At 41.5% G+C, this 13128-nt stretch overlaps 1 protein-coding gene across 8 annotated transcripts in view; it reads left to right on the top strand.

Moving 5' to 3' along the window:
* COL13A1 (collagen type XIII alpha 1 chain) overlaps nt 1–1908 on the top strand; it is a 52946-nt gene extending 51038 nt beyond the window's left edge. For 4 of the 8 annotated variants that reach the window (XM_083866653.1, XM_083866650.1, XM_083866642.1 and 1 more), the window contains 2 exons: nt 901–939; nt 1507–1906. In XM_083866653.1, the coding sequence (XP_083722779.1) occupies nt 901–939; nt 1507–1509 (42 nt within the window). In that variant the 3' untranslated portion in view covers nt 1510–1906. Of the gene's footprint in view, nt 1–900; nt 940–1506 lie in introns of all 8 variants that reach the window. The other 4 variants (XM_083866652.1, XM_083866647.1, XM_083866659.1 and 1 more) reach the window with 2 other exon arrangements.
* The last annotated feature ends 11220 nt before the right edge of the window (nt 1909–13128 follow it).

Below are 13128 nucleotides of genomic sequence, written 5' to 3'. Positions count from 1 at the left end.
TAGTGATAGACCATGAATCTGCCATGTGCACACAGCATAAGAATTTGACTTCTCATGTCAGAGATGTATTTCCTTACACCTGACTTTATCTGCTGCTCCAGAGCACCTTAGCACTGGTGTCATATCTAGCCCATCAAAGAGGGCTGCACAGGGTTGAAATGAATGGCAGTCATTTACAAAAGCGTTTCCCAGTCATGGAGCTCAAGACATCCTGGTTGCAGAAGTGCCAGGGGCTTTTCACAGAAATCCCACTGATATTATTGAAAAGTCCCTTTTCAGAGAATCAGCTGAGACATCCTGAAGCAGCAGAGGGGCTGCTCAGCTGCTTGCCTTCCTAATTTCCCTGGAGCAGCATCTCCCCAGAGGCAAGGGGGGGAAAACTGGACAGTGTCTTACATGACAAAGCAAGCCCTTTAACAGACAGGGCAGAAAGGAAATGGAGATTCTCTTTCCAGACCCTCCTCAGGGGCTGAGGTTAGTGCTGACTCTGGGATTGCCTTTTAAGCTCCATGTTACAGAGCCTGAGGACACAGAGCAGCCACCTCTCACTTTCCACTGCCAGCCTGTGGCAGTGTTTATCTGGCTGAGTTGGACCTCCTGTGTTCCTTCTCTTCTTCCTTCAAGGAAGCCTGGATAGACTCCTTTCTTAGGGGAGAGTGGTTCTCGGGTACATAACTCTCTTGCACAGCCTGCAGGCATTTCCCCCCTTCACCCCAGCTCCTGCTTCAGGCTGGTTCTGCCAGCCAGAAGTCTGGGTCATCCAAAGGATGAGGAATGTCTCTCAGACTATTCCTCCAGCCCTGGTTCAAACTGTTTAACCAGTTAACCCATGCCTTCCTTTCTCCATCTCTGTACTACTTTCTGTGTCCTAAACTGCTATTTCATCCATCTTTTTCACAGGGGGAAGATGGCCTTCCAGTTCAAGGCTGCTGGAATAAGGTAAAGTAATCTTGGAAATGTTGCTGTGCTGAGTTGGCAGTGCCATGGCTCCTGCTGATGTTTTTCCCTGAATCTGACTAAGGGCAAAAGAGGTGTGGATACATGGATGGGATTTCCAGGACTGTATCCCAGAAAACTGGCAACCAAAACTCCTCCTTATTTGTATATCACAGTTCAGCTCTAAGGGCTACAAAGGAGAGAACTGAATCCATGGCCTTTGAGCTGCCTGGCCCCAAAACTCTCTAATCCTTGCACAAAGATGAGATTTCCACCTGGATTCCCTCAGAAAGCCCCTGCACTCCTGGGGTCTGGCCCACCTTCAGTGCCTGCTGTGGGTGTTAAAGCCACAGTGGGAGGAAGAGGGTGGAGGCAGAGTCAGCCCGGGATGAATCTCCCGCCCTCACTTTGGCACCTGGAGAGGTGGAACGGGCCCCTGCTGAAATCCATCACCGTTGCTTTTCCTTCTGGAAAACCCAGAGCCAGCTTCCCTAACAGTGTCCTTCCCCCCATGGCATGGTCCTTCCCTTGTGAGCTGTCACTAACACTTGTTTATATTTTCTTTTGCAGTGATGATTCTAACCCTGGACTGACAGTGTGTTACTGTACATAGAATATTTATTTTTATACAATGTTTTTCTTTGAAATGCCAAAAGTTATGCATTTTTACAAATTATCAAAAAGTGGCATATTTTTTTGTACAGAAAATACTAAATTTCCATTTTTTCCCATTTGTCAGTTCTCTGTATGATTCTATGTCTGCATAACGCTTGTTTTGTCATGGAGTACAGCTGTAATATTTACATAGTATTTGTGTACACATGATGAATATAGGAAATTAATAAATTATTTCATTAAAAGTGCCCAAAGGAACTGCCCTGTATAGATTTAAAGGTCATTTTCATTTTTCATTCAAGAATATTTCAAAATATTATGTATTTTGTATTAAAGTGAAATATTAACAATTCTGTTGTGATGAATTAAAGTGTTGCTGAAAAACCTCATGGTAGTCCTTGTGAACTGGGAATGCAGAGACACCATGAACAGTAATTATCTTCCCATGAGCTGGAATAACCCTTATGAAAATGAGCCCTGGTTGGCAAGAAAGTCTAATGCCTTTCTAAATGGTAGGCTTTCAAGCAGCTTAATTAAAGCCTTATTTAAAATTAAGCATAATGCAGCATATCTTGATATCCTAAAAAATGTGTGTTTGTGAAATCAATCCACGTGGCTTTTTAAAATGTTTACCAAAGGTCACATGCAAATTTGCAGTGTGTAATTATCATTTGTATACGCAAATCATAATTATCCTTCCTGACCTACCTTTGTTGATGTCTCAAGTCTAAACTACTCAAGGAGGAAAACACTACCAGACTAAAGTGAACATAGAAGTGTGCTTTCCTTAGAAAGTGAAGGGAAAAGTGGAAGCCTAAATATATTTCCTAAAATACATCCACTTGCCTTGGCCCTTCACAGAGGGGGGCAAAGGCCGTGGGCAATGGAAGAGTCGCAGGGGGAAGCTACCAGTATTTAATGATCTCAAAGAAGAAACACGAGTGGTGCTTGTTAGTGAGACTGATCCACTGAAGTCTTGCTCTTTTCATGATGCTGCCACTACAACAGGAAATTGGCTCCACCTGGCTACAGCTGTGCCATACTCAACTATTCATCTGTTCACAAACTATGAATCAGTTATTTTTCCAGAGAATTCCAGGCAGTGTTTTAGCACCGTCATAACAAAGTGACAGAGTAAGGGATGTAGTTCCCTTGTACCCAGGGAAAGGCCTGCTGGGGACTGCCCAAGGAACCCAGCACAGCCTCTGACTGCTGCAATCCATCTGTCACCTTGCCCTTTAAGAAATTTATTGAATTTCATCTAAAAACCAGTGAGCTTTCCACTGTCCTGTGTCCTTTCCCTCCCTGCCTTGCAGGCTATTCTGACTCCAGTGCTCTCACAGTTAGGAAATTCTTTGCAACTTTCAACCTAAACTAATTCATGGTATTTACAACCATTTGTTCTTATTGCCAACATTGTCCTTGAGATGAAATGTGTCCATGCACAATGTTTTCATGAGATGCTTAGTGTACTGGAGCTGAAACGGCACAGAAGGAAAATGAACTACAGAGCACTGAGGGATTCTTGCTGGTTCTCTCAGTAATAGAAGTAATATAAGTAATATAAACTCCAGTTCCCTGTTAAAAGGCTTTGCAGCAGTGAAGCTGAGCTAATTGGGACAGTTAATGTTCCACTTATGTTTTAATTGCACACCTGTTAAAACAGTTACTAAAGACCCAGCTAGGTGTACTCCTCCTGTGTTGGGTTTGGAAGGTTGTAGTAGCAGTAGTGAGTTCCTGCTCAGATCTTGAAGCATTCAGCTGCAAGGTAGGATGTCTGCATGTCCCTTCTAAAAATCCTGGCTATCCTTAATCCTTAAAAACATAGAGATCCCTAAGAGAACCTGCCAATGCCTCCTGTTCCATTTGGTCTGTGTAGCATGGTTTTTGTGATTGCACTGTATGGGGTTGTTGTTGGTTGTTTTTATCTGATCCAAGAGCAGAGCAAGTGCACATCTGTTACCCTGTCCTGACACAGCTCCTGAAAAGTTTAAGGCTCTCAAGATGATGCTGTACCTGTTTTATTTCTTGGACTATTTATTGACTGCTGTATTCGTGGGAGAGCTCTTGCCTGAGATGTAAGGGACCTTGAAGTGAAATTGCCAGAACTCTTGAAAGTACTTGACTTGGGTCAGCAAAGACTTACCTACAACTGGGAAAATGTATAAGGTACACACTCATTTAAAGGTTGGGAAAATGGTGATAAATGTTCCCTATGGCTGTGGCAAATTATAGCCTGGGATTTTAATTGAAGTACCAGATAATCACTTTGGATTGCTGTTCTATAGCCCCAGTAGTGATACAAGCTCTTCAGCTGCTGGGGGTAGACAAGAGGGCTCAAGTCAGTGATACCACACTGACCTGCTGCTCTGCCCAAACTTAAGCTCCTCGCATGTCAAAAGAAAGCTGCCCAAGCAATGCAGTGGCGTTTGTACCACCCCAAGTCTGGCGATTTAGTTTCAGGCTCTGTCCCTACTAAAATCTGTAACCAGGTTGCCGTTGCTGTGGGTTCCTGTCAATTCTGCCTGTCTGTTTTCACGTGAAACCTTTTGTCTGCCACTTCAAGGGTCAAACTCCTTGGCTGATAGCCAGAAAGTGAGTCTGAGGGTGGAGAAGCTTGGGAAATGGCAACAAAGTGAAAGGAGAAGACCTTCCTGAAGATTTGCTGGAGATGTTTTGCAACTTCCCTCCCCGAGGAACTGCTTGGGAAGAGTTCCTCAGCAGTGCACCAGGAATGTGTGCCCAGATGCTGGGGCTGTGAGTGCTCAGTGTGCCAGCGCTTTCTGCTTTGCTTTCTGTTTTCTCCCAGAGGCCAGTGGCAGGGGTTGAGAATGGCACCATTTATATTCTTTTTCTTTGGTCATTTTCACTTCATTCTACCATTGTGGTCAGACTCTTCAGATGAAGAATTAGCCTCATTTTCCAGCAGCAGCTACATAAATGAGTGCAAGACTTAGACAATATTTCTGGGAGGGAATCCTTTGATCCAAGAAAGAAACCCTTCTTGAACAATTCTCTTTAGAAAAGCTGAGAAATCCCTGTGTTCAGTTCAGAGTGCTGCTCAGAGAAGATGTGATAACACTTTCTGCTACCATTTCTCCATTTCTGGTTACCAGGTGACAAACTTCCACCTGTATCATTGATGATTCCATCTTTAACCTCTTCATCACAAACTTTCTTCTCACATTTAATTATAAGGAAATGACAATGATTTGTTTGGGTTTTTGTTTTTTTTTTTAAATACTGGATTCTGAAGGCATGTGTTGTCAGAAGAGGAAAATATGGAAAAAGTCTGTTTTCACTGATGACTTCCTTTGCTTCCTGTACTTGTGCTTTGGTCTCCACTGCACCCTCTGGATATACTTTGTCTGGACGCTCCAGAAATGTTTTCTGCTGGCCATAAAGGCCCTTCTGTGGGTACATCTTCACAGATGTAAATCCAGATGGAAAAGAAGGATCACAAAGGTTCAATTCCACTGTTACATATTTTAGTATGTTCACTAAAGGGAGATAAAGATTTGGAAAAGGTGGTGAGGGGTTCAGAGGACGTTTTTCAGCTGCCTGAAGGGCAGAATATCCAAGTCTGGATACTTCCTACCAGCTGCCATGCAAACCTGGCATCCTTTACTCAGCTCCCACTGCTGAAGGTTAACATGTAAGCTCAAGCATCTTTTCACCACAGCTCTTGCATTTTATTTAAAAAAACCCCAAAATTTAAAATAAGTGCCTGTCTTTTGAACATGACAAAACATCTCTACTTCCCTGAGTGCACTGGGAATCCCGTTTTTCCAAGTATTAAACCACATATTTACTTTGAGGGAGTGATTCCCGCTGGCCTAAATGATACCATTTGCATATTAAAATTCTTTGGTGAGCAAGGGCCACTGTTATTAGAGCTAATGAATGATATTATCTCAATCATTAGACATTAGATACAAGTGCTAAGCAATTCACATTACAGTTGGGGAGAAAGTGCTGATTTCAAGCTCAAAGGGATGCCATTAACCCAGAGCAATTCCAGACTCAAACGCTCTTTGTGAGCACAGGTGGAATCATTCTGATCTTCTGATAAGGACACCTTTACCTGACACCTGTCTCCTCTCTCCAATGCACAGAAAATCTACTGTTAAAATAAGTCCAGGTTTGCAAAGATTGGGGGAAAAGTCCTACTTTCAGGTTCATCTGAAGAACTGCAGATTTTTCTCTTAAGGTTTCTAACTGATGTGTTCAGGAAATAGAGTAGTGGGGGAAGAAATTCTTTCAGTTGGGAACCAAGCTGGTGGAAAGATTAATTTATTTTATTTGTAATTTTTTTTATTATTTTTACTTTTTTGGGTGGGCAGAGGGAGAACCTGACCAGAACTGCAGGCGGTAGGTATGCATTTTCCCTTCTTTTTTTAAATGAAAACCATTATATATATAGTTTGATAATGTTGCTTTTACTTTTTGTTAATGATTTTGGGGGCAATTTGTTTGTTCTCTTCTGTTTTCTTGTGTTTTCTTTTAGGTATATTTTTAATGGGCTTTTGGAATAAGTGTGTAAAAGTTCCTCACCCAAAATGTCCTAAGGACATTCCTGTTGTGTTATTTCTCCCCAAGTTCAGTAGTGAAAAGGTGCTTTCTATCGGCAAACGCGTTTTTAGTGGGGATAAACATATCCCCCCAAAGGCCACACCTAGGGACCAGGTGCTAGTGACCTCTCCCAGACAAAACGATCCCTCCACAGCTCTTCATTTACATTTACAAAGATGAAAAGGGCTACGTTGGGAACCAGCCGATTGGAAATGGTCTCTTCCCACCTTAGGTGGTCTGTCTGAAAGCAGTGAAGTCTGGCAAGAGTCACTGTGTCCTCTTCAGCAAAGTTCTACAGCCTGAGATCACAGGCTTGGCTAGAAAAAGCTGAAAAAATAAATTAGAAAGACATTTATTTGAAGATGGAAAGTTCTGGAAGGGTACCTGCTCAAGTATTATTGTCTGTTGCTATTGTTTTCCCTCCTCTGAATCCAGTAGCACACTCAGGTTCAAGCTTAGCTTTAGGCTGTGTTTCACAGTGAGCCTATGTGCAAATGCTTTGCTGGATGAAGGTCTCCCCTTCTTTGACACTTGGGTTTTTTTCTTCCTCTCCCCTCTTTTTGTCCCTATATCTTCCAGATGTCTTTGATCAAGACAAAATAACTGCTTTCTTTTCTGTGTTTTCAGAAAATTTCTGTTGGTCACGTTTTGATCATTTTCCACTCACTGTTATTATCTACCCTTCCTGCTTTCCTTCCTCCCTTCTTGTAGGCCTGCCTTGGTAAACGTTTTGGTCTGATGAGAACATTGTGACAAAACATGAATTAAGATTGTAGATGTTTGTGCATTATTTTAGAGTTGACTGTAAAAGCCTTTAGTGTTTGAAAGGCAGCAAGGGCAGTGTAGTTTTTTAGCTTTCTTATGATTTTGTTTGTTCTTTTTTAAACTGAGCTAGAATATTGCAGATTTTTTTTTCTGAGAAAAACCTGCTAAACTTTTGTTTTTCCTACAAAACATGAGTTTGTTGAACTGCTGTTTCAAAGCTTAGTAGGTTAGATCCTAATAGCAGGTAGGAGAGGACTGATTGTGGAGCTTGTGGAGTGCAACTTACACTATTGCTTTCCATGGTATGCTGTTTGTCAGTCTCTTGTCTCCGGTGGGGGTTTGCTGGGAGTGTGAAATTCCATTTTGTGATAATTCCATTGTTTTTCCAGTCATGTTCCAAAATGTTGCTTCAGTAAATCGTCCCTTTTGCTCTCCTGCAAAGATTTGCTTTTATCCTGATGTTGCACCCTACCAGCAGTGCCACAGACCGAGCAGTTTCACCCTTTTTTTTGAGCCTTCCAAAAGAAGAATGTTAGCTCCTTAAATTCCACAGCCTTTTCTGGGTGTTGTCAGTGAAAAGGAGAGGGAGAGACTTGGCAGCAAGACTGTGGAGGCCACCATAAGCAGACTCCTTCTCCGAGCCTGGACCCTCAACATTCATTCATGACCTGTCCCATTCCTACTCCCTTGGCTCTGCTATTCCTTGTTCTCACTCACCATTACATTTAAAGATGGGCAAACTGAAGCAGAGCATTCATTGTTATGTTTAACCCCGCCCCAAAAGGGCTGAGATTATCCCCCCTCCCCGATGCAGGGAGGAACAGCCTGACCCCACACCACTCTCATGACTTTAGTGATGCAGAATGAGCTGCAGATATTGAGCAGGGCAGCAGTGGGAGGGAGTTCCTCATTTTTGGGGACAGCCTGCAGATCCCACGGGCACTTCACGCTGCCATCACCAGTGGGTGCAATGAGTGGCTGTGGGGAGGGGTTTCTCTCCATGCTCTGCCTTGGAGGTGGGTGAGCTGTCCCCCATTCAGGTGGCTTAGCTCCTCCAAAAAGTCACATTGATCCCCCCTGGCATTCAGAGTCGTCAGAGCAACAGGAAACACGCCCCTGATGGCCTTTCCCACACCTGGAATGCTTGTGTCATTGGCACTGCTCCTGTTTCTCATCTTTCTGTCACTTGGACACCAAATTCTTTGGTACTGGGACACTTTCTGTCCAAGATGTGCTCACCAGCCAACACCAGACAAACAATAATGACCCGCAGGAGAATGACTTCTGAAGCAACTCTGTGTCCTTACATATCTGGTTTTCTTGTACTTTACAAGAGAGATTTTTCCCCTTTGATGGCATAGGATGTAGAGTATTTATTGTAGCTGTAGTAAAGTGATGAATTGTGAGTAGACCTTGACAGGGCATTGTTTCTATGTTTCTCTTCAGACACTGATTTATTGAGATGTTTAAATCTGAATACATTTTGTACACTTTTTTTTCACGTTGAGCTTTTCAGCCTGTATATTGAATATCCAATATTATTATTTATTATGGTTATTTGGCATTGATTCATGTATGTGCTGTGTATACTTTTTTGTGTTACCAGTAATTTTTACTGTCATTGTGCTGTTTCTAAGACATTATTTCAACTCCTTTTGACATAGTCTAGGTACTTGGAATTTTTTGGACTTCCACAAAGTTCCACACTAAATAATTGCTAGAATGAAGAGAACAAAGAGCTGTTCTTTTCCACAAACTTTTCAACCTCAGTAGGAGCTTCTTCAGCCAAAATGAGCATTGGACTTTTGTTTTTCACTTTTTTATTGGTAATACGATAGTGCCGATTTGTTTGGTTTTTAATCCTGGGAATTCTGAATTCCATGTTGACCATTCCTAGCAATATTTTAGAAAAGCAGAGACAGCTGTGCCATAAGGAGTTATACTGATCATAACAGAATTGAAATATTGTAATTATTTGTTGTTTCTTTATAAATATTTTTCCACTATTAAGTTTTTAAGCAAATCTTTTCTCAGTGTGATATAAGATTAAAAAGACACTAAAGGACTAAACACTCAACATGTACAGGGAAAGGGATTCAGGTAAATGATTTCCATCTGTATGAGTGAAAACTAGCTTAGGAATTTTTATATCAGAACAAAAGCTGAGTTTCAGTTACACGTTTCCTGAGTCCATTAATTAATCCACTGACTTCAATGAAACCATCCCAGTCCTAGAAGCCAGAGATACACTTAAAGAACCCCCTCAATCCCTCAGTAAATAAAGCTGAGTTTTGTAAAAGTAGTGTTGCTTAAACATAGCACCTTCAAAGAATTTCTGTCTTCTTGTAAAAGATGAGAATTCTATGTTTAATCACCAAGTACCCATTTATCAGATAAAGAAGCCAGTGCTGGTACTATTAGAGGTGCTGGTTTATATTCTGATAAAAACTGCTATGCAGAGCTGTGTATTACTATTTCAAATACCTTACCTTAGTAAGGTATTTACATTAATTATCTACATTAAGAGAACAAATATGTGAGATTTTAGGAGGAAGTTTGTTTCAGGAATGTTTTTTTGGATAATGAAAAGTGGGCTAAAAAAACAGGCAGGAGGTTATGAAAAATACCTCTAGCTGGGGGGTACACATGACATTATATTTAAAGTGTCATCCCATTGTTTTCCAAGAGGAGTCTGAGGAATTTCCTGTGCCTTGTGTTGAAGCTTTACTCCTTTGTGTCAATGTTTTAGTGAGGTTTCTATTTTAATTTATACATTAAATACATCCATCAATACCTATTCCAGTACAGTCTGCATTTGTTCCCTATGATGTACATACTTTCTTCTCCTTTTATAAAAATGCCTGTTTACCTACACATAGTTTGTGTCGTTTGTAACTGACACCATATGCAAATCATCGCCCATAAATTCACTTACAGGTGAACTCATTTCCCCTTTGGGGGCGGTGGGTTTTAGGTTCCTGTGTTGAGGCAACCACGCCATCTGCTGTTTGCCAGTCAGGCCCGGCAACTGTGGGACTGGTGGGAAAAGCCAATGGATTTAGGAGAGAAACCACAATGGATTTAGGACAGAAACTTCAAAAGGCAGTTATCACTAAAAAATTAGATGGCTGGAGAGAGGTCAGAGTCCTGTGTAGTGCCTGTGTTAAGGGAAAGGCAGCAACATTGCTGAGCCCTAGCACTGGACACTGGAATCTGCATGGGAAAAGACAGCCTGAAATCTTCCATGGCATGAACAGCAGCTTGCTGTAACAGCAGGAATTAATCAACCATAAGTCACAAATGCACACTAATTGTGGAACTGATAGAGCAAGGGCAAAGAGGGGAGATTCAGATTCTCTCTAGTTATGCTGATGCTAAACTTACAGTGATTATCAGCTTTGTGATCTTTTCTTGAAACTGAGAGAAACAATGGGAAGGTGTCCATCCATCTCTCCCTTCCCTCAGCTTAGGGGTACAGCCCTTTCTCTCCCCTCTCCTGTGTGAGCCCAACCACCAGTGCAGTGGAGGTTCATTGGAATGAGTGATGTGATGAAAAACCATTAGCTCTGAGTGGCCAGACAGTGGAAGTGGACTTCACTCCTGACCTCCTCTGGGTACAGTGAGCTTGGAGTGTGAGGCAAAATCCTCAGAGATCTGCATCTGGATGATTAACAGTGACTGATGCATAGAGTTACACAGGAAAACAAACATGTTTTAATGGTCCAACTTGGAATGGAGAGTGTGTTTGAAGCTTTGGCTTTTATCATTCCTTAAGGCTTCAAGGTCACTCTTGCTTTATGAAGTGATGGCTCCTGGAATTGCTCTACCTTGGGAGAGTAGTGAAATCTTGCATTTGTGCAATAAATAAATGTTCTGGAGGCTTGCTCTGTCCTGCCTCAAACGTGAGACCCAAAGGTTGGCTTGTTTCAAAGCATTTTTATTTATTTATAGGACACACTTGAGATTTTTTTTTTCTTTTAGGACTCTACAGTTAGCAGGGAAAAAAAACAGCTAATGAGGTAAATTGTCTTGTTTTAAATCAAACTCAGGAACAATAATGAAAGCAGACAAACAAGCAGTGCTGTGCTGTCCTTACCTGTGAAGCTGCTCTGGAAAAAAAATGGAATTAATGGTCCCAGCCAGGGAGACAATGTGCTTGTCTATGTCACCAGAGGAGAAAGGAAATGCATATCACTGCTCCAAACTACACCAGAGGGTGTAACAGCAAAGGGACAGACATCCTTAACAGCACAGGAATAATCAATCACATCTAAGTTCCCTTTGCAACACGGTGAGAAGTGGGATCTATTCAGTAGAGATCTGGAGTTCAGTGACAGTGATGAAACAGCCCAATGACACATTGCTACATCTTTGCTCCTCTGACAAACAAATTCAGTTCTGCAAATTCCAAACCCAAATCATTGCATCAGGAGTCCCCAGACAAAGAATGTGTCAATTTCTGCACCAAAAAGCTGTGCTATAATAAATGCACAAACATTGTTGCAAGTAGCTTTCTGTAAGAAATTCACAGGGATGGAGGTTTTTTCTGCCTCTTAGCTTGGCAGTACCTGCTTATCACATTGATCTGTGGCCAGAAGCACCACTCACAAATGTATCGTTTTATCCATCCAGCTTTCCTCAAACTCACAAACTGAAACAGGTATTTAGTAGCTAATGTAAAAGTTGCAATCCTTGGGAGGCACAGAGCACCAAGCTAAGAGCATCAGTCCTTTCTGAAGTTACCACTCAGTGTCCTTAGCTAGAAGTCCTGACCTGTTCTAATTCTTTGGAGAAGCTATTCCATACTCATGATTCCCACAATTTTCCCTATCCCTTTCTGGCTACTCTTTCCGAGTTGTGGAGAGAGATCCTACTGTTTTCAGCTGAAAACAATGTTATTTTTCTGGGGTTTGTTACCTTATTCTTTTTCATTCTAAAAGGTTTATTTGTAAATCTCCATTAGGGAAAAAAAAAAAAAAAAAAAAAAAAAGTAATGCTGATTACTTAAACAACATGTGATTAAACATTCAATTAACATTTTTACTTATATGATTAAGGAATAATTAAGACAATGATCTCTGCAGTCAGCATAGCTGCATTTAAGGATAAGTGACAAGGATTAAAAACTCCTTTTAGGATGAAAAGACATATTTGATATTTTGCTTGGTGCCTTAAGTTTGAGCTTTCATGTTTTTCAGATTCTGTGGTGCCCAGGGGTGCAGTTCTGAGCCTCATATTAAGTGCTGGTGAAGTCTCTTCACAGAGTAGGGAGACAAAAAAAAATCCTTTTCCTGCTGAAGGCCAAGGACAACTTTCAGGCCCAAAAGCACAAACAAGGGTGGCTAAAGAGAGAAAACAAGAAGGATGGGACCTGACAACCTGAAGCTGTAACTGGACAATTAAACCCCAATCTGCAAATGGACCAGAACTTATAAAAATGTGAGACCTCGTGACCAGTTACCCATTTTGTGACCATTCTTAGTCCCCCTTGGGTGTAGCCCTGGTCAGGCCCTGCCCTGCCCAAGGTGTATCCTGGAGGCCTTTCAATAAATACCTGCTTTATCCTCACTAGCTCTGCCCAGTCTGTCTTTCAGGTCAGCCTTCCCAAGGCATTATGTTAAGCTAATAAGCTACATTTAACTTTTTAAATTAGTTGGTGTTTGGGGAGGAAAGACCTTTCCCCTTGCTTACACATTATAGCTAACCTGTGACTGCAGGTAATCAGCCTACATAAAACAACATGTCAGAATCTGACACACAGAGTATTTTAATTCTGAAGTATGTGGGATGGTACTACTAAAGTACTACTAAAGTACTACTAAAAGAGAGTTCTCCAGAAGTTAGGATGTAGCTTTTGCTTCTTTAACCCATTGTATCCAATCTACTGGAATAACAAGCACATGAGCAATATGAAAGGTGGAGAAAGGGTTTTAAAATCGCTAAAAAATGGGAAAAATCATTCATTACAGAAATATAGATTAGTTGCAGAACTTGGTTGTTACAGCTGTTCACTATTACCATAGTACAGACACACATCAACTTGGATTGTATTTGGTTATCCTAATGTCAGGGCAATGCTTACACTGATTTGATCAAGTTCCTTGGATTATATACAGACATAAAATAGAGTTTTTGGAGTACTCAGCATTCCTGTCCTGCCTGGATGACCCTGAACGCCTGCCAGAGTGAGAGCAAAGCCCTATCCCTGGGTTCTGGAGCTATGAAATATTCATTGCAATG

This window comes from Zosterops lateralis (genome assembly GCF_965231275.1).
Source record: "Zosterops lateralis genome assembly, chromosome: 8".
Lineage (NCBI taxonomy): Eukaryota > Metazoa > Chordata > Aves > Passeriformes > Zosteropidae > Zosterops > Zosterops lateralis.
Note: the sequence above shows the minus strand (reverse complement) of the source record. Positions and strands in the feature narration are given on the sequence as shown.